This window comes from Ambystoma mexicanum, chromosome 9, assembly GCF_040938575.1.
Source record: "Ambystoma mexicanum isolate Mex_15411 chromosome 9, UKY_AmexF1_1, whole genome shotgun sequence".
Lineage (NCBI taxonomy): Eukaryota > Metazoa > Chordata > Amphibia > Caudata > Ambystomatidae > Ambystoma > Ambystoma mexicanum.
In genome coordinates, this window is record NC_090931.1 from 1557654657 (window position 1) to 1557674365 (window position 19709).

General features: G+C 45.9%; 1 protein-coding gene across 3 annotated transcripts in view; it reads right to left on the bottom strand.

The window, feature by feature from the left end:
* Positions 1–18570, bottom strand: part of LOC138489519 (zinc finger protein 649-like) — a 164777-nt gene extending 146207 nt beyond the window's left edge. For all 3 annotated transcript variants that reach the window (XM_069617263.1, XM_069617262.1, XM_069617261.1), the window contains exon 1: positions 18436–18570. In XM_069617263.1, the coding sequence (XP_069473364.1) occupies positions 18436–18453 (18 nt within the window). In that variant the 5' untranslated portion in view covers positions 18454–18570. The remainder of the gene's footprint in view (positions 1–18435) is intronic.
* Between the last annotated feature and the right edge of the window lie 1139 nt (positions 18571–19709).

The following is a 19709-nucleotide window of genomic DNA, read 5'->3' on the forward strand; positions in this document are numbered from 1 at the left end:
TTAGAGCAATACTGAGGTTAGTGTCAAAACGAAAAGATGAGGGAATAGAACAATGGTTGACAAATATTCTTCAGCAGCTAAGTACTTTTTGAATCCTCCAATGCAAAGTAAATCAACCCTTTCCCAGCTACACAGGTTATCTAATGTGTGACTTTTGTTGAGGGACAGTTAAAGCACAAAGTCAGAGGCAAGAAGAGTCTTTCAGGGAGCTAGGACAGCGAATCTAAATTGAGCAAAAGTCAAGGTGAGCTGAAGCACTTCTTGCAGGTAGGTTAAAAAAAAGAAATAAAAAAAAAAAAAAGGTCTTGCCCAATGTTTTAGAAGTCTTTGTAGAAAATGAAATCACTGTAGGGCCACAAGCTGGGAGGCTGGTGAGGAGCAAAGCTGCAAGCAACTCTGCAAAAGCAACCAAGACACGTCTCAACTGAGAGCTAGCAGGGATACACAACAAGAGGTAAGCAACCCCTTCGTTTTACAGAAACTTTGATTTGAAGAAATTGGTTCCAGCTGGCTTCTGTTCCAGTTGTAGGTCGGCAGATCCGGTTGTTCCTGGGCCTCATTCATGGGGACAAGAGGGAGGACGTCTGGGGACCCCTGCACTATGAATTGAAGGGGAAACTTCAGATCAGCAGCACTTAGCGGTTTCAGCTTCTCGCTGCTCTTGCAAACAGCACCACCGCGGTTCTCGGATACCTTTATGGACTTTTCTTGCATTTGGGGTCCCGCACTCTGTTGAGGTGGCTCAGGCTTGGTCAGTCCTGCTTCATGGAAGTCCGGAGGATCTTCCTGGAGCTCGGGTCTGACTTAAAAACGATGCACTGGATCCTGGTGTTCCTCTCCCTGGCAATCAGTTCCTGCGGCAGCAATGGAAGTACAGCCAGCTCTGAGAGGATATCCAGACGAGTTCCTTTTGGGGTGGATTGGTCCCACCAACCGAAGGGGAGAAGTCGTCCTTTGCAGGGCTGCTCTAGTCAGTGAATTCTGTACTGAAGGTGCTGTGTGACACAATGTAAAAAGATGATGCCTCTGGAGTTTGTCAGACTCCAAAGTCAAAAGAAAGTGTTCAAATTAAAGAAAAATACATGAGAGTGGGAAAAAGATCTCACTGTCTCTGGGTTAGAAATTAAAAGTCCTTAAGTCCAGCAAAAGAGCTGGGGGTCTCTAAGGTAGAAGGGAATTAGCACATTTCTGAGAATTCTCCCTAACATCCACCATCGTCCTACCCATTCCCTCTCCCGCCATCACCCTTGCTTTCTTCCCTCTCCACCATCGTCCTATTTCCTCTCCCCCCACCCACCATCCTTGCTTTATTATCTCTATCATCTTACCCATTTCTTCTCTTTTTGCTGACACAGGGCTGAATATCTTTTGAATAGATATTTAGTGCAAGGCATAAAATAAGCAGTGTCGTATAGCAATTTGCTATGCAATTCTATAGGTTTGCTAATTAAATTGATACTTGTGTAGCAGAGATAGCTGTTGAAGTTACTGTGTTCAATGAGGACACAGCTCACCCTGCATTCCCATATTGCCCTCGGGCCCCTCTCCACTCTTTTTCCTGCTGTTCACTGCAGAAATCATCTCCTCCCCTCTTAAGTGACAAATGTTTGTGTGGGAGTGCTGGTCAATTTAATTTCTTCAAATAATTGCAAGCCAGAAGTAATTGGGATGACTCTTATGTAGCCAACTTTATTGTATCTTGCAAAGACCAAAATGTGTTAATATTTTTTAAAGACAGTCATGCAATTTCATTCCGTACATAATGCATAATTGCAGTATTGCTACTTTAAAACACTGCAGTGTTTCCATGCTTTAAAGTACAGTTTGAGTTAGTATATGTAAATCTCAGCTTCAACTAGATGTCTTTTTTTAAAAAATTTAATTAATGTGTTACAGTTTATAAATAAACTTTTCACATCTAACATATTATATATACATTATCCACTAAAAAGAAGCCAAATTACAAATTCATAATTAATTCTCATAAAAACATGCTAAGAACCATATCAAAATGCCTAAAATGTAATCAGTAAAATCAATTCTAAAACATTCTTTTGTGCACATCCATGAATAACCAATCTGCATTTCTACCTCTAGGTATATACACAAATTATGCCATTACCTTATATTACGCTTAGCTCAGATGGAGATATCCAGTCTTTTCTCAATCTCTAACCAGATATTGTACACTGCTATTAAACCTTTCAGTTTTGTGGAATTGAAGATACGCCACCAGAAGATTTCCTCCTTAATGTGTTCAATCATATGCACAAAATCCCTGTAATATCTGGAATAGATGTTTATCATTTTTGAACAGCAAGTCAGAACATGTAGCCCCGTCTCAATTGTTGCTTTATCCTCACATAATCTACAGCATCGCTCCTCAATCCTTACTTTATTTATTACGGAATTATGAAAGTTAGCATGTCCACCTTAGAACTGTGAAAGTTAGCATGTCCACCCTAGAATTGTGAAAGCTAGCATGTCCACTACTAGACGGACTTGTGAAAGTTAGCATGTCCACCTTAGAACTGTGAAAGTTAGCATGTCCACCCTAGAATTGTGAAAGTTAGCATGTCCACTCCTAGACGGAATTGTGAAAGTTAGCATGTCCACTCTAGAACTGTGAAAGTTAGCATGTCCACCCTAGAACTGTGAAAGTTAGCATGTCCACTCCTAGACGGAATTGTGAAAGTTAGCATGTCCACTCTAGAACTGTGAAAGTTAGCATGTCCACTCCTAGACGGAATTGTGAAAATTAGCATGTCCACCCTAGAACTGTGAAAGTTAGCATGTCCACCCTAGAACTGTGAAAGTTAGCATGTCCACCCTAGAACTGTGAAAGTTAGCATGTCCACTCCTAGACGGAATTGTGAAAGTTAGCATGTTCACTCTAGAACTGTGAAAGTTAGCATGTCCACTCCTAGACGGAATTGTGAAAGTTAGCATGTCCACTCTAGAACTGTGAAAGTTAGCATGTCCACCCTAGAACTGTGAAAGTTAGCATGTCCACTCCTAGACGGAATTGTGAAAGTTAGCATGTCCACTCCTAGACGGAATTGGGAAAGTTAGCATGTCCACCCTAGAACTGTGAAAGTTGACATGTCCACTCCTAGACGGAATTGCGAAAGTTAGCATGTCCACTCTTAGATGGAATTGTGAAAGTTAGCATGTGAAAGTTGCATTTAGAAAGTATGCCCTACAGCCTCTCCGTCAAGCTTAGAAATGTGCCCAATAGCCTCTCTGGTAAATTGAATTTAGATGTGTGCCCAAGATCCTCTGTGAAAGATGCATTTAGAAGTGAGCCCAATAGCCACTCTGTGAAAATTGCATTCAGTAGTGTGCCCAATAGACACTCTGGAAAGCTGCATTTAGAAATGTACCCAATAGACACTCCGGAAAGCTCCATTAGAAGTGTGCCCAATAACCTCGCTGTGAATTTAGTAGTGTTCCCAATAACCACTCTGTGAAAGTAGCTTTCAGAAGTGTGCCCAACAACCCCTCTGTGAAATTTAGAGGTGTACCCATTAGCCGCAATGAGAGTTACATCTAGAGGTGTGCCCAATAGCCTCTCTGGTAAATTGAATTTAGAAATGTTCCTAATAGCCTCGCTGGAAAACTGAATTCAGAAGTATCCCCAATAGCCTCGCAGGAAACTGAAGTTAATAGTGCGCCCAGTAGCCTCTCTGTGGAAAATTGAATTTAGATATGGGCCCAATATCCTCTGTGAAAGCCGCATTTAGAAGTGTGCCCATTAGCCACGCTGTGAAAGCTGCATTTAGAAGTGCTACCAATAGCAACTGTGAAAGTTGACTATAGAAGTGCATCCAATAGACACCCTGGAAAATCTCAAGTAGAAGTTTGCCCAATAGCCTCTCTGGAAAAGTGAACTTAGAAATGTAGCCCAGTAGACGCTCTGTGAAAATTTGCATTTAGAAGTGTACCCAATAGCCTCCGCGAATGCTACACTTAGAAGTGTGCCTAATAGCCTCGCTGATAAACTGAATTTAGAAATGTTCCCAATAGCCTCTGTATGGAAAATTGTACTTAGAAGTTCGCCCGGTAGCCTCTCTGGGAAAGTGATTTTAGAAGTTTGCACATTGAAAGAGCATATAACCATTCTTACCACACCCCACGCTTACTCTCTCCTTTACATCACCACTCAACTAGAACACAGAGATACTATGACACCATTCGGTATAACTGTTCCCATACGAACATCCACCGCTTACTCCACATCATTCTATGTAAACACTGCTGGTCTCACACCCCCAGCCAGGCGTTTTCCTCAGGCCTAACGCAGCCACATCCGTTCCGGATAAATCCTGCCAGAACGAACACATTCTCCTGATCTCTCAACCACCACACCTACCAATAAGAATCAGCTATTACATGTGTACCGCACGAGCTGCACACATATCCGGTGCACACACGCACCTTTTGACTCTCCCTACTCTATCTACTGATCTGAACTTCGGTTCCCAAGGGCGTTCAACCTACCAGCGCCTTCAGACCATACCAATGGTATATAAGGCGCTATATAAGTGTAAAATAACAATAACAATAACACCAGTGTTTGAGTCCTGGTAAATAATTAATCTTAACAGGTGATATACATCGTCAGAGTCTGATGCTTGGACATAGATTTAGATAATGTTGAGGTTTTTTATATGCATATAAAATATATTTTACAAATTGGTATTTTCTCAGATGTTCTAGGTGAGTGTAGTTGTTAATCCAATCAGCCAAGTCAACTTTCTTTGACAGAGCAGATTTAGCTGCTGGTCCCGACTACAGTTCCAGTTTATCATATGCATAACATTTTCAGTACTGGTTTTTAAGGTCAATCTCTTTGATTCCATATGCAATTCTTGCCACAATGAGACCAGCAAAAAAAACTACATTTCATCTTATTGGGCAAGATGCATCATTGAGACAAGGAAATGTTTTTAAAATTGTCCATGATTACACAGCCAAATACTTTTGATAGCAAACCTAGTTCTGTGGCCTATTGGTTGCTTTCTACCAGCTACCGTGAAAGTGAGATGGCCACAAAAGACAATTGTCCACCTAGTTTGTCCAGTTATCTGCCTGCTACCATCCACTCTGTAGTCTCTTACTAGATATGAATAGTTACATCCAGTCTGTACATCTACAGATCTGCTGCAATACCATCCACTATATTTAGCCTCCTGAGCTGACTTTGCTCTTAGCACAAGCATCAGGGAGCTGGACAAACTGTTTTCAGAACCTTTCTATCGTATCCGTATCTACTTGTGTCCATTCATGGAACCAACCTTTTACAGACACTCATCCAGGGTACACAAAGTCTACTTGCCCACTTGCATAGTCGAGTAGATTTTATGATGGGCGGGTATCATTTGCAGGGGACGTTTGACACTTTAATATTTATATTGTAGTACATTGCAAATCAAAGTTTCACTGTGCATGGCTGGCCTCTGGGTGGCAGCAGCGTGCCATACTTAAAGTGGGTTTTGGCCACTTAACCATTTTACAGAAAGCGTATTTACATTTTTTGTCATCTGTAGCCAAGGTTAAAGTACATTTCTCTTAGATAAATAATAAAGTAGGTAAACTAAGCTGCTAGACCTGTAGGTCCAGCGGAAGCATTTTCAAGGCCTGACTTGTTCACTAATGTCTTACTACAGCAGTACACAAAAATGCTACATTGTTGCTCGAATTATGTCTTGGGTACAAACAACTTCTAGTGACATTAAAAATATGAGTATACGATTGCTCAAACATCATTTGATATAGCCACAGGGACAAACATTTTCATGTGCTACTGCATAGAAAGCAACTGTTCCAATGAATTTAAACGTACTAAGTAACAAATGTATACAGACTTCTTTAAGTTAGAAATAAGGACCGTGTCCTTTCACAAACCTAGCCATATGTGGAATAACAGTGTTTTCATATTTAAGTGCAGCAAGTCGTATTTATGCATGAAATTCTGGGGATTTAGCTAATAATGGTGTGCTGAACTTTAAGGCCTTGAACAGTCTACAAAGAGCCTGCTGGTCAGGGGAGCTGCAATTTAGTTAAAAAAAAATATTTTTTTTTTGCACATTATGTCAATATCCACCAGATTTCCTTATTTGGTTTCCAATGTTCATGACTAAATTAAAATGTATATTCACAACCTACCTATATCTTTCCAAGTCCTTTCGTCTGTTTGTCACTACTCTTAGTGTTCACAGTACGCTTAAAGTTCTCATCCTGATTCGCAGAGCCTCTTTTGGCATCATCGGCACACCTTCACCCTCCTTTCCGGTCACTCTCTGGCCGGCCTCCCTTGGACCCCCTCATACTCCCACCCGAGAGGCAAAGCACCTCTGGGTCATCTTTGACTCCACGCTTTCCTTCTCTGCACACATCTCTGAGGTCTCTAAAAAGTCAAACTTCCTACTGCACCTCCTCAGAGGAATTCTTCCTTTCCTTCCCCCAGAAACTCACTGTCTCCAGAGCGCTGGTTCTCTCTAGGCTTCACTACTGCAACAGCCTCTTTCTAAATCTGCCTGCCTCTACTCTCTGCCCTCTGCAACTCATCCAGAACAGGCCTGCGAGACTTGTCCTTGGCCTCAAGCCCTGGGATCGTATCTCTCCAGCCCTGTAATCTCTCCACCGACTCCCAGTGGTGGGAATGATTAAATTCAAGAGCCTTTGCATTGTCCACAAGGCTTTCTGGGGCCTGGGTCCAAAATACCTTCAGCTGTCCCTCCGTAAATACCTTCCCTCCCAAGTTCTTTTCTCCTCCACCTTTAACTCCCTCAGGGTCAGTCATGTTTCTAAGAAATGTGCTGGGGGTAGATCTCTATCTTCGGCTAGGTCTCCATTTCCACAACATCCTCGATGCCACTCTGAAACTCGAGGAGAACCTTCTCTGGTTCCGGAAGCACCTCAAGACCTTACTCTTTGCTTCTGCCTTCGCTCATCCTCTCCCTTGCGGATGGATTTCAGACCCAGGTACCTGCTCATCCTGCCACCCACCCACACTGCCTCCTGGCAATCCCTTGCAATCGGGTCTGTATCTGTAACCCTATAGCCCCCCCCCCTTTTATGCACTTATCAGACTCACCCTGTCTGTTTCCTTAAACCTGCACTTGCAACCTGCTGGCTGCACTACCACTGCTTGTTGTTTTTTATTATTTTATGTATTATATATTATTATTTATTTGTATTCCTTTGCTCAGCACTTTCCACTTCTCCCCCGCCTTCCAATGCACTTTCCCCTTTCCCTCTCCCATGCACTTGCGCATTGTCAATGTCACTGGGCCTAGTAAGATCGTTTTGTTCTCCTTTGTTCCCATCCCTTGCCACGTTGCGCTCTGAAACACTTATAAATAAAATATCTTCCACACGTTTGTCCAGAAGATTGACTCCTGCGAATACCAGGCGGGGAGTCCTTGTAGAAACTCACACCACCAATCTTCTTCTGTCTTGGTCTTAAAGGAATTTGGACATCAGAGGTAAACAGAGTTCTTTTAGTGCTGGACATTCAATGAACAGGTGCTTGACTGTCTCCAAGTATCCCTGCCTATTGCAGCATCTACATATCCCGTCTTTGCACCTCTTATTCCTTTAATATGTTGATATTCATTAGTCGGGTAGGCACTTAGCCATATCTGCAGTAGTTGGTCATGATGGTGCTTGCTTGGAAATTTTATTAAGATATTCGGGTAGTGTGTCTCTGGACCGCATTTTGCAGTGATTTATATTCAAGTTTGGATTCTCGAGTCTTTATCCAATCTTCTTGTTTCAACTTTTCTTTACATTTCTCAGGGTTCGATAGTAGTTCTTCAAGTGATGAAGCAAGCTGCTCGAGATGTTGCATCCATTTTTCTTTCTAGCTGTTTAAAGTTACTGTGCCTTTGCCTGCTCCAGAGGTCGAGAGGATTCTGTAGCCAACAACTGGGTTGTCCAACATGATCTTTCTTAGTAGAGCCAATGATTTCAATCTTATTATTTAGTGCAGGGACAGCAAGCCTAGCTCTGCTCTTATTGCAACTACAGGAAGACTTTTTTGCAGTTTAAGAAAAGATTTCCAAAATGTGCCCTCCAGCACCGACCATATCCTCCATGTCAAGTTCAGGCCTGCTTCCCCTCCATAGGTTAGAATGGCTGCAACTTTCTGTGTGTAAAATAAGTGCAGTGGTAACATGGAAAACTTTCCAATCTTGAGTTTAGTATTGCTGCTTGACAGGCCAACATCTTCACTTTTGCAAATAACTTGGTTTGCCAACTCTGTCACGTCCCTCAGGGGGCGGTGGTCTCTGTGGCACCGTTGGTTACGTACTCGTGTTTCATCCATATTTCCTCCCAAGATGGCGGGGAGCGCTTACTGCTGCGTTCCAGTCTTGCAGTGCACGGTGAACAGGAAGGCTCTGCCCCCTCTACAGGGAACTGCTTATCAACTTCGAATTCCAGCGTGAGGTTCGCTGCTCAGCTTCCGGGAGCGTTCAGAAGTCCAGGGTGGATACCAGGAAGGAAGAAGTTGTACTCTGAGGCACGGAACGCTGTGACCTGAGCGCGAAAGAAATCCAGGAAGGTAAGGTAGAGGAATGGGAGGAAGGACAGGGGTTTCAAGGAACGGGGAACAAGGAATCAAAAGAGAGCCCCGAACGAACTCCGGCAACACACATCCGACTACAGCAAGCGGTAGCTTTGAGACACGCAGAGCCGCAGGCGTGTCTGTTTTGTAGAACATGTAGCGTGGAGCGTAGAGACTGACCAGGAGCACTCTGTTTCGGGCGGCCATGTTGGAAGGACCACTGTATTGAATCCCCTATGGGTCAGGTACCAGGAAGTCCAGAAAGGGCGCAGACGACGGATCATGACAACCTGTTTGTCAATTACCACAGCCGTAGTGCCCAAGCCACAGCTTCCAAGAAGATAAATGCTGTATGAGCAGGTGGTTCCCATTGAGGGTATAGCTCCATTCCTTACTCTTCTCAATCTATCTTGTTCTAACTGTGCCTTCATGTTAACCCGTTCCTTTCCTCTTCCACTCTTATATTAGACACGTTACTCCTGGAACCCCTTCAGGATCAAGTAATGATAATGACTATTAGCTCCGCCCGCTATTAGCTCCATGGTCCCTTAACGGCTTAGTGGGACCCGCTAAGGGACCTCGGAATACGGAGGTAAGGGGTTACCGCCATCCTTACCAGTGCCAGTAACCCCTTACCTCCAACCTCGTAATGAGGGCCTTTGATTTGTTCCATGTTGTGGACTATGCCTGCTGTTTTCGTCAGACTTTGATGATTCATTGGGGCAGCCTGGTGAATTTGTTATTAATGGGATGTCTACTGTTCTATCTGTTTTGTTCATTTGATTTACTGTCCTAGGGCCAGGGCTCGCTGTACTGTCGTCAAAATGCCCTTCAATCTGTATGGCTTTCCCGAACTCCTTTGGATTAGTTGAGGTTGGTTGTGGTAACTCTCCGACTCTGGTCGCTTCGGCCGTGGTAAGACTGCAAGAAGCGACTATCATTGTGTTGGCTTTGGGTCCTGTGTAATGGGATCTGAGCTGAGGGTGTAGTTGCTTTACGCCGAGTTCTAGTAGCCCAAGAATCCCTCACTTCATTTTGGTGATAAAGTTATTGCGTCGCTCAATTTCTTTTAGCTCATCAGCTAATAATAATAATAAGCTATCGAGGTTTGCGTTGAAGCTGAATCTCCTCGACTTCATGGGTTTCCCAGTCAGTGGGGTCGACATATGGCTTGTCAAAGGGGAATTTATATACTGGCCTTGAACTGAGCATCTTATGGTTCCTGTTCTTTAAGGGAGGGTTGATGCGTCCTTTGGCACAGGTTATTTTCCCCCTAGGCTCTCGAGAGCCTCCTTCAGCATCTTCCTTACCCTCCTTTAGTAGGTCCAAACAGTCTGTTTCAGCATTGGCTGGGATTGCTTGGATATCTTGATTGTGTTGCATTGCCTTGTGTGTCATGACTCCCATCGCTCTCTTCGCACTCTTGGTATTGCTCCATAGTTCCTGTAACTGTTGACTTTCACAATAGGGGTTTCAACATTTATGTCACTGTACCAATGTTCGTGTCATCGTTTATTCCTCTACTTGCCCCGAAACGTCATTGCTCGTTTCCACAGCCATGGCAATGTGTGCATCGACGGTTGGGTTAACTGGCCAATGCTTCCCTCTTGGAGCTGCATCTTCGGTCCTGCTTGAGTTGTTACTAAAGGGGAGTGGGGGGGGGGGGGCAAACGGAGCAGATGACAGTCCCGGTCTGTGCGCTCGTCTGTTAGGGAGCCTGACGCTATATACGGCTTCGCTGTTAGAGGGTGTGGCTTGCAAGTCCTCCAGACAGTGGCTAATTCAGCTGGTTATGCTGATGGCACTTGAATCCCTCCCGACGCGGGCCTTTCCGTAGGCAGAGTTAGTGCCTCACTCTGCCTCAAGCAGCTCTGCATCAGTCACATCAAGGATGTCAGGATGAGCCCCCATTTGTTCATTCAGTTACCTCGCTGCATGCTTGCACTCAGCTGCTTGCGCACTTTCTTTGGATACATTTCCTGCTGATACATTTTCTGCTACTTTAGAGGTGAATCCCGGTTGTGATGCCTCCACGGCATTCTCCAGTGGAACAGCTGTCATGTCGGTTTCACAGGTTGCCGTGACTTTGCTCGAGTGTTCGGGCAGTTGGAACTGCCTCCATTGTCCAGAACATCTATAGCGTCGAGTACTCGAGCCTGTGGAGGGACTGGGGTGAGACTGGACTCTCAGGCGGCGCTGCGCACCTGGGAAGGGTTTTTAAGGTGGTGTGAAGTAATGGAACCTTGATGTTTTCCTACGTCCAAGGTTCCAGGTTCTATTTCAGTTGTTTGAGAGGGGGTGGTTAATCGGTGCTGCGACAGCCGCTGTCTCAGCTCCAGCAGCGTGGTCAGGCCTGCAGCAATTCAGAATCCCCCAGTGTGGAGCTGCTGCGCACACAGGCACCGGAGGAGGGGGAGAGAGAGGTCTGTGTTCACTGCAGGACAGATGGGGTCTGCTGCCCCTCACCAACACAATGTGAGTGCAGTACAGCGACCCCCAGCACTGTGCGCAGTAGCCCAGGTGGAGGAACGCTGCAGGCAGGAGAGGCGCCCTGTTCCCTGCGCAGTGAAGGGCAGGAAGAAGCAGAGAGGCCACAAGTGAGGTGTGGCAGGTCCCTGTTGTCCAGAGAAGGAGACGCACTCTACACCCCAGGTTCTCTATGGAGCAACAAAGTTAGAGGAAAGGCCCTCGGCATGCCACGGCCTACATTGTTGTCAAGGGAATGACAACAACAATCGGCTTTAAGTGAGATGAAACCTATCTTAAGGAACCTTCTTTTGACCAGGCTGCAACGTGACTCGTGGGGTGGGGGGGGGTCGTAGTGATGCAACCACGGTAGCAGCACAACAATACTGGCCAGTACCGGAGACGGCATCTGGTGCCCATGAAGAAGCAGCAACAGTGGGCCATCTTAACAGTGCACCTAGCAACAGTGCACCCAACCATTAGCCAGAATGGACCAGCCATAACCAGCGGGGTGCCTGGAGTCAGTGAGGCGATTGCAGTGCTCAGGAAGGGAACACCCAGGCAGCATTATGCAGCAGAGAAATGCCAAACCTCCACCTTCCTTCTTGCCCAATCCAAGTGGACCCCCCTCCCATAACGTGGGATCTATGGATTGACACATACCTAACGAGCGGCAGGGGGTGCCAAGTATACTGATGAAAGAGAGGCAGCGTTACTGAACTGTTTGGGGACAGAGGTTCTACGCATTTTCAGGCACCTACCAGGAGAAGACGTGCGGGTGCCTGGCACCAGCGACGGAGAAAGTGTGGTGAGCCTGTATGAGTCTGCACTCAATAAGCTTGAAGGACGTTTTGGAAAAAAGGCCAAATGTGGTACTGGAAAGCTACCATTTTGTTTCAAGTGCACAAGGAGTAGGCAAAGGGATAGACGCCTACATAACTGCTTTGCGTATTCCACCTGCAAATTCATGGGTGTTGTGGAGGAATACATTAGGGATCAAGTAATGATGAAAACTAGCAACACCAAAGTGAGGGAGAGGTTATGGATTGAGAGGGACCCTCCGCTAGTGAAGGTGATTTATATTGTGAGGGCGGTCAAGGAGTCACGAGCAAGCATGCAGAAGTAACCAAAAGAAATGAAAGGGAAACCCCAAGTGTGAACGCTCCGACAGTCAAGAAGGACGTTGGAGAAGGGAAAGGAAGATTCGCCAGAGGAGAGAATGTGTCCAATAGAGAGAACAAAAGGGACGTTTTTCGTTGAGAGAAGCTCAGGAGAGGATAATCCAATGAATGATTTCACTGAAGAGAGATGTACTACTGCTCACCCTTGTCTTGATTTTGTTGAGCTCTCCATCCTGCTCTGGTGCAGGGGTGCAAGTCCTGCAGAAGGATGAATCATGTAGTAGACGATAAATAACTGGAGCCAATAGAAGGAGGTACTGGGAATTCTGAGGGGGAGGGGGGGGAAAATGGAAGGGGAGTGTACTAATAGCCTGATTATTTTTTTAAATATATATATATACATACACACACCTGTGCATGATGAGGTAATTAATTGCACTCTACTCTGAGGGGATATATGGATACCCAACATATAGGGGCAGAGAGAGAGCTAAGAAGAGTACTCGCTATATGGGTTTCCTGAAACTACTGAATTACTATGGAATCTTGGAAACAGCGTGACGTACTCTAATATATACGGGAAACATCCAAGCACAACGGTCGTTAGTGCAACAGTGTAGCGCACACTGAAGAATTATTGTAACAAAAAGCCTTCAATTGCAACAGCCTCTAACTGTGTTCCAAACCCGGAACACTAAATCTTATAAATTATATAACTGCGAATGTAACTTGAAGCAAGTTCACCTGAGCGAACGTCGGAAGAAGCAAGAACGAATAAATAAACAACAGAAATTCATTACTTGCGGTTTTGTAGGAATTCAGTGAAAATCTTGCCACACAGAACGTAGCAGACGCTTGAACAGGAAGCTGAAGTGGAAGCTAGCGTCTGACACAAATGCCTCAGAACACGGACAGGTAACGGGAGACGGACAATGAGGCAACTAAAGCAGCAGGGAAGGAAATGGCAAGGAGAAAACGGGGGTAACTAATATTGAGAGAAAAATTATATAAACTGTAAACTACTAAGGCTGAAGAGTTGACTGTGACAGGAACCGTGGTAAGCGTTGTGCTACAACAGCAGTAACAACGCGAAGCACGGACCTCCCAGAGCACAGGGCTTATAAAGGCAGAGGTGATGAAAGGCATAGACTAACACTTCTAAACCAGGAACAACCAGCAGGGCGGCCATATTAGGTGACCAGGAAGTAGGTTACTCATGCACTACAGAACTCATCTTATGTGTAGCCCAAGAGCGCCAAGCTAATGACCAACTCATCTGGGGCACTAAAGTGGGTAACTTCCCCGTGATCATGACACCTGTGATGGTCAGCAATGGTTTAAAGGTTGAGCTTGCAAAACTTCAGGAGGCGTGTTCGGAATGGTTGTCACCGGTGGTATTGGCACGCAATGCCGATGTAAGTCTAAAGATGTGTGTGGATTTGAGGGAGCTAAGCGCAAATATATGGGTTGACCGTCACCCCTTGCCTAACGCTAACAAATTGCTGGCATCCATGGGGGGAGTGCCATGTGTTTCTTGACGTTTGATCTATTCTCGGCTTACCACCAGATAGACCTCCATGAGTCATGTGCCCTGACCTAATTTGTCACGCCCTTTGGGGTGCATCGTTTGTCATATGCATTTTGGATTGGCGTCAGCATCTGCCATATTTCAGTGGGTCATGCAGAAGCTTTTTGGTGGCATCCCGGGTGTTGAGTACTTGCAGGATGACATACCAGTCTGGGGTAAGGCTCATAAGGAACATGATGGCAGAGTGATAAGGTGATGAAGGTTTTGGAAAGAAGTGGGTTGACGTTTGTTAGGCATAATCCTGTGCAGTGCCCTTAGGGACCACTACACACAATTAAGACTACAAGTGGTAATACAAGTTTACCTTTGGTACAAGCCTGTACTACTATGTTAAAGTGGTAGCAGTAGCGGAGCAGCCAGGTTTATCTCAAGAGTATATGAGCAGTAGCAGAGATTACACAAAGGGACCACAATTACTGTGACTCAAGCAAACACTGACTCAAGGTTTCAGGTAAAAAATATAAGTACATTTATTTTTAAACAGTTTGTTATAAACACAACACTTCTATTAATTCAAAACCACACGTAAAATACACTACAACCAACCAATTCACTTTGTACGGTATAACTCTAGGTAAGTACCCTATCTTTTAACGGACCGGTGTTGTGAAACAAAAGACGTTACCGAGAATACATATGCGATCACTTTTTGACAGTAATGACAGTTCGGTCTTACTAAAGAAACGCGTATCCGTGGCAAGAAATGTTACCGGGGCAAAAACACACTTAGCACATGAGATACCCAGAGACAGTTGGGGGCAAGAATCATAGGCAATATATTTGTCAAGGCCGACAGAATCAGAGAACATTCATTGACAGAAATTCAAGAGTCAATAGGCCGGAGCCAGTGTCAAGTGGAACCAGGTTCCGGTTGTCGAGGATCACACAGTCGGGCAGTTCAAGATTCAACGTAGCCAGGAGTACTTAGATGTTGTCAATAGAGGAAGCAAAAGTTATAAGAAGGAGGGAAGATAAGGGCACGCCTTGTAGGAGGAGAAAAGGGATTCACTTGAATTCCTCAAGCAGAACACAGTACCTTATTCAATGAAGAAGCTGGTGCCACGGCAGTTGTTCCTGGTAGTTTCCTGCAGACCCATGGCTCCTGAAGCTTGGCAAGAAGGACGACGTCTGCACCACACAGGGCTGAAGCCGGCAGCAGCGGCGGTGAATAAAAAGGTGTGCTCCTTAAAAACCGGAGAGGCTCTTCAGATGGCTATCCGGACCACTACAGCAGTGTGCAGCGATTTCGACCACGAAGAGGATCCTCTGGCTGTGGAAGATGAGCTGGTTATCCCCACCAGGCTCAAGGGAAGAAGACTCCTGACTGGATCTTCTCTGGTCGTCGAAGGGTAGATAGCTCAGGACTGCAGCAGGGCTTCACCGGGACGGGGTAGTTGCAGCAGTCTTCTTCTCCGCTTCTCTTCGGTTCCTTGTAGTTCCAGTGGCGACTGACTTCCAGCCCAAGAGTCCTGCCTTTTATGCGAAAATCCCCCATTCACACAGCCTGGCGGTCAATCACACAGCAGGAGGGTTGTCCAGCCTGGACAAACACCTCAGCCAATCGTGGCAAAGTGCGACTTGGGTTTCCTAGGATACCCTGTGCAGGAGGTGACTACACCCCTCCCTCACATTCAGCCCACCTAGACACCCAGGCCCCTAGAGGAGGGCTTCTTGGCAGAAGCCCGCCAAAAGACAGTGAACAAAGAAGGCAAACCTGGTTTGCCACGCAAAGTAAAACACAAGAAGGACTTTAACAAAAAGAAATGGCGAATAAACCCGACCGGAGGCAAAAGAAAGAGTATTTGGTCAAGCAGGTTTATGTTCGAAGCTAATATAATAGCCTAAAACAATACCACGTTTATATAGTATAATCACGGTAGAAAAGTTAGGGTAGATACCACTGCCACCAGCCAAGTCTAAAAGTTAAAAGAGCGAAACAATGCTCTAGGAGGTACAGATAAAAAGGGCTAAGGTTTAATCCTTTCCAGTACTCCATGTAAGATGGGGTGTGCTAGATCTGTGGTTATTTGACTAAGTAAAGTAAATGGCAACTTTACCCTTTTCTGGGGGACTGTAGTCAGCCTCAGAAATGGAGTCGGTCGCAAGTCTAAAAGACAACCCTGTGTCACTGCACTGAAGGTGCTGTGTAACACACAAAAGAAGGGGGCTACTGGAGTGGTGTACTCCAGAGTCCACAATCATAAAAACAGATGAAATACAAATGGCAAAACACAGGTAAGAGTGGGAAAAAGGGGTACACTTTTACCAAGTGGAAAAAATAAACTCCAGAAATCCAGCAAAGCCGCTGTGGGACTAACTAGGTGAGGGAAATTTGCCATATAATGAGAATTCTCCCCAACAACGGTAAAGTGGTGAAAGTGCCAGGTGGGCGTTACGAGTGTGACCTATTTGGAGGAGCTGGTGAGGGTGGTGAGAGAGGCACCGGCTCCTGTGAAAAAGAACAGCTTAGGTCATTCCTAGGCATTACTGAATATGTTCTGTTCATTCCTCTTTATGCAGAAAAAACTGAGTATGTAGGCCCTGTTAAAGAAGGGTGTCCGATTTAAGTGAACAGGAAGTTGTCAGAAGGAGTTTGGGGAATTGAAAAGAGATGTGGATCATGCCCCATCCTTAGGCTCGTTCAAGCCCGGCAACATCACTGTATTGACTATGAATGCCAGCGATGCGAGTTTGGGGGCAGTGCTAGTACAGTGGGAAAGTGGAGTTAGCAGACCTACAGCATTTGCCTCTAGGGTATTAAGGGATGCGGAAAAGCGTTATGCTGTCATTGAGAGAGAAACATTTGCCGCAGTGTGGGCATCTAAGCATTTTAGGACTTTCCTTTGGGGCATTCCGTATGTGATCCGGACGGAGGATAACCGCTCATTTATGTGTTGACGACAAAGGGGATGTCTTCAGCATCTCACAGGATTGCCAGGTGGATGGCTGATGCACAGGAGTTTAACTTCAGGGTGAGTGTGTTCCGGGGGAAAAAAATGCTGTGGCGGATTGCTTATCGCGGTTGCCTAGTTCGGTGGGTGTTGACAGTGAAGAGCAGGAGGATTCTGAGGAGAGCATGCAGGTGGCCAGTGTATTTTCTGCTGTAGATAAAAGCGAGTGGGACAAGGAATCTGCTGTTGATCCCGACTTGATGAAGATCAGACAAAGTTTAAGGGGAGAACGATCTGAATTTGATGGCAGGATAATTGCCAGGGGTTGTGAGCATGTCTGGTGCGAGTTGTCGGAAGGTCTGTGGGGTGTTGCCAGAGGATGGAGGCTAGTTCCCCCGTTCAGTTTGAGGACCAAGTTGGTAAATTTGGCACATGAGGGACACTTGGGAAGGTCATTGACTAAGAGAAGATTGAGAGATTGGTACTGGTGGCAGGGAATGGATGAGGAGGTGGAAAGGGTTGTGAAGGATTGTGCTGCATGTGCTTTAAGTAACAAGAGTAAAATACTCAGCACAGCCAGTGTTCCCCGTGGAGATCCCAGAGGATGTGTGGTCAAAGTTGGCAGTCGACATTGTGGGTGCCATGGTGGCATTAGGTGGCAGATTAAGATTTGTGGTGGTGTTAGTTGGTTACACTTTGCGTTGGGTGAAAGCCACAGCTTTAGAAACAGTCACAGCTAATAAGATTGTTACCTTCCTTAGCAAGGTTTTTGACCAGGAGGGAGTGACGGCCAGCCTTGTTACCGACAATGGTGTGCAATTTGTATCGGGTTGTATGCAGGATTTCCTGGAAAAACACGGGACGAAACACCCGTCTTACCTCAACACCTCTACCACTAGCATGCAGCTACCACCACCCAAGAGGAATTGGTATACTGACTCAGATAAACTCTCTCAACAATAGCAATCTATCTTTAACCCTCACCAGCACCCACCCCGGTGTCTGACCTCTCTTAGGCTGCTTAGTCGAACCTTGCCAGCTAGCTAAATACTAGAACTGCAACATGCACACACCCATCTCGCAAACGAACCCCCCTAGAACTCGCCAACAACATCGCTACGGTCACCAAAGGCGTTCAACCAATGAAAAAGCGCATTGAGGCCACACAAGTGGGGAAAGAGCGCTATATAAATAAAATAAAATACAATATACCATTGGACCATGACAAGGGCAAAAAAAAGGGTACATTTCCAATGCATTTGTGCACCCGGGCAAATGGCCCTAGTGCTAATTTCATTGCGTATTAGAACCAGGGTAAACTTTGAACAGGTATCCTTTTTGCACTTGGGAAATGTTTTCCCTGGTGATTATAGCACTGGTCATGGTGCAATGGTTTACTGATGTATGCAGGTGTTTTAAATGCTAGTGCCATGCACCTTTTGCACTCACACTCCTGAAGAGACAGTTCTCATGTACCCACCTGGAAGGTGTGTGATGTGATATCGTTTAGGTGGGGTTCAGAGGAGGCAGTTTGGGATGTGGGTGGGTAGCCGAGGTCGCTCAGGCCCCACGTCTTCAGCTGGTACTTATTCCCGGAGGCTGAGCCATTGTGAACGTGGGGGGGGGGGGGGGGGTCGGGTCAGGCGCCGGCACCTGGGATCTTTCCGGGTGGGATCCCCGGTTTGTGGGGTCTGGGGTAGGTTGCGGGGGGGGGGCGCTGCTAGAGTGGGTGCCCCCACACCAGTGCATGTAGGTGGTGGTGCACAGATCCATCCGGCCTGCAGCCTCGGGACTCACCTGCTCCTTCAGAGACATGTCTCGCCAACGGCTTATCCCGAGGAAGAGGAGAGTCTAAAGCCCAGGATGGGGAAGGTAGCCTGAGAACGAACGCCCGAAAACCTGCCCGCCCTCCCCCACTGAACGCTCAGAAACACACGCCTGGAAATTCAGTACGCATGCGCAGAAAAGGAAACACTCCACAGACTGCGCAGCCGCAGTGCGTGAAGGTGCATGTCCAGAAAAGGAAGAAACGCAAGGGCTGCGCAGCCCCGGCGCAAAGAGACGCATGCTCGATAAATGTAACAGTACACAGACCGTGAGAGCGCATGCGCAGAAAAGGAAGCGAGGTCCGGCTCGTAGAGTGCTGGCGCCATGAGGCGCATGCTCGGAAAAGGAAACACCTTTAGGAAGGGAATACGCATGCGCAGAAAGGAAGTGAAGCTGCAAAGATACACATACTTAGAATATGAAACACTTCACGGCCGCGCAGTCGCAGTGCGCAAATGCGTATGCCCAAATTCCCGAACATGTTCTTTGAATATTTGATCTACTTTTCTTAGTTCACCGATTTGTTGTTCATCATTATGTTCTTATTTAAATTTAACACAATTATTAAACAGTAAAGAGGCACATGCGTATAAAGGGAAGGAACGCATTCCCTGCGCGGAGTACGTGAACTTCCTGAAGGCACATGCGCACAAGAGGGAAAAAGTCGGGATCGCGCAGGTGTGAGGCAAAGGGGCGCATGCCCAGAAGAGTGCGCATGCTCAGAAGAGTCCGTGATTCTGCATTGACTTCTTACATGAAATTGCCCAGAACAAAGTTTATTACTTATGAATGTGTAATTGGTTTGTAACAGCGCTTTGATGCCCACTGGCTCGGTGTACTTTAAACATTTAAATTAAAAAAAAGGGTTAGAATTGAAAGTCAAAATAAATACAAAAAAGCTATCCATGAATGTGCCCCTGGCTGCTGTAAAATAGGCTCTAAAACGATGGCACTGCCGGATCACTTCCATACATGCCAACCCTCTCCCGCCTAATATAATTATTTCCCCAATGCATACATGCCAACATTCAGACACAGCTGGGAGGGAGATTTCCAAAGGGAAATCGGGAGATCAACATTTCCCCATAGGAATGCATTGGGGCTACAGCTATTTCAAGCGGGAGACAGTGAAAAATAGCCTAAATCGGGAGGGTTGACATGTATGCCAATGCATTCCTATGGGTATATTGATGTCTCCCGATTTCTCTGAAGAAATCTCCCTCCCAGGTGCATAGTAATGTTGA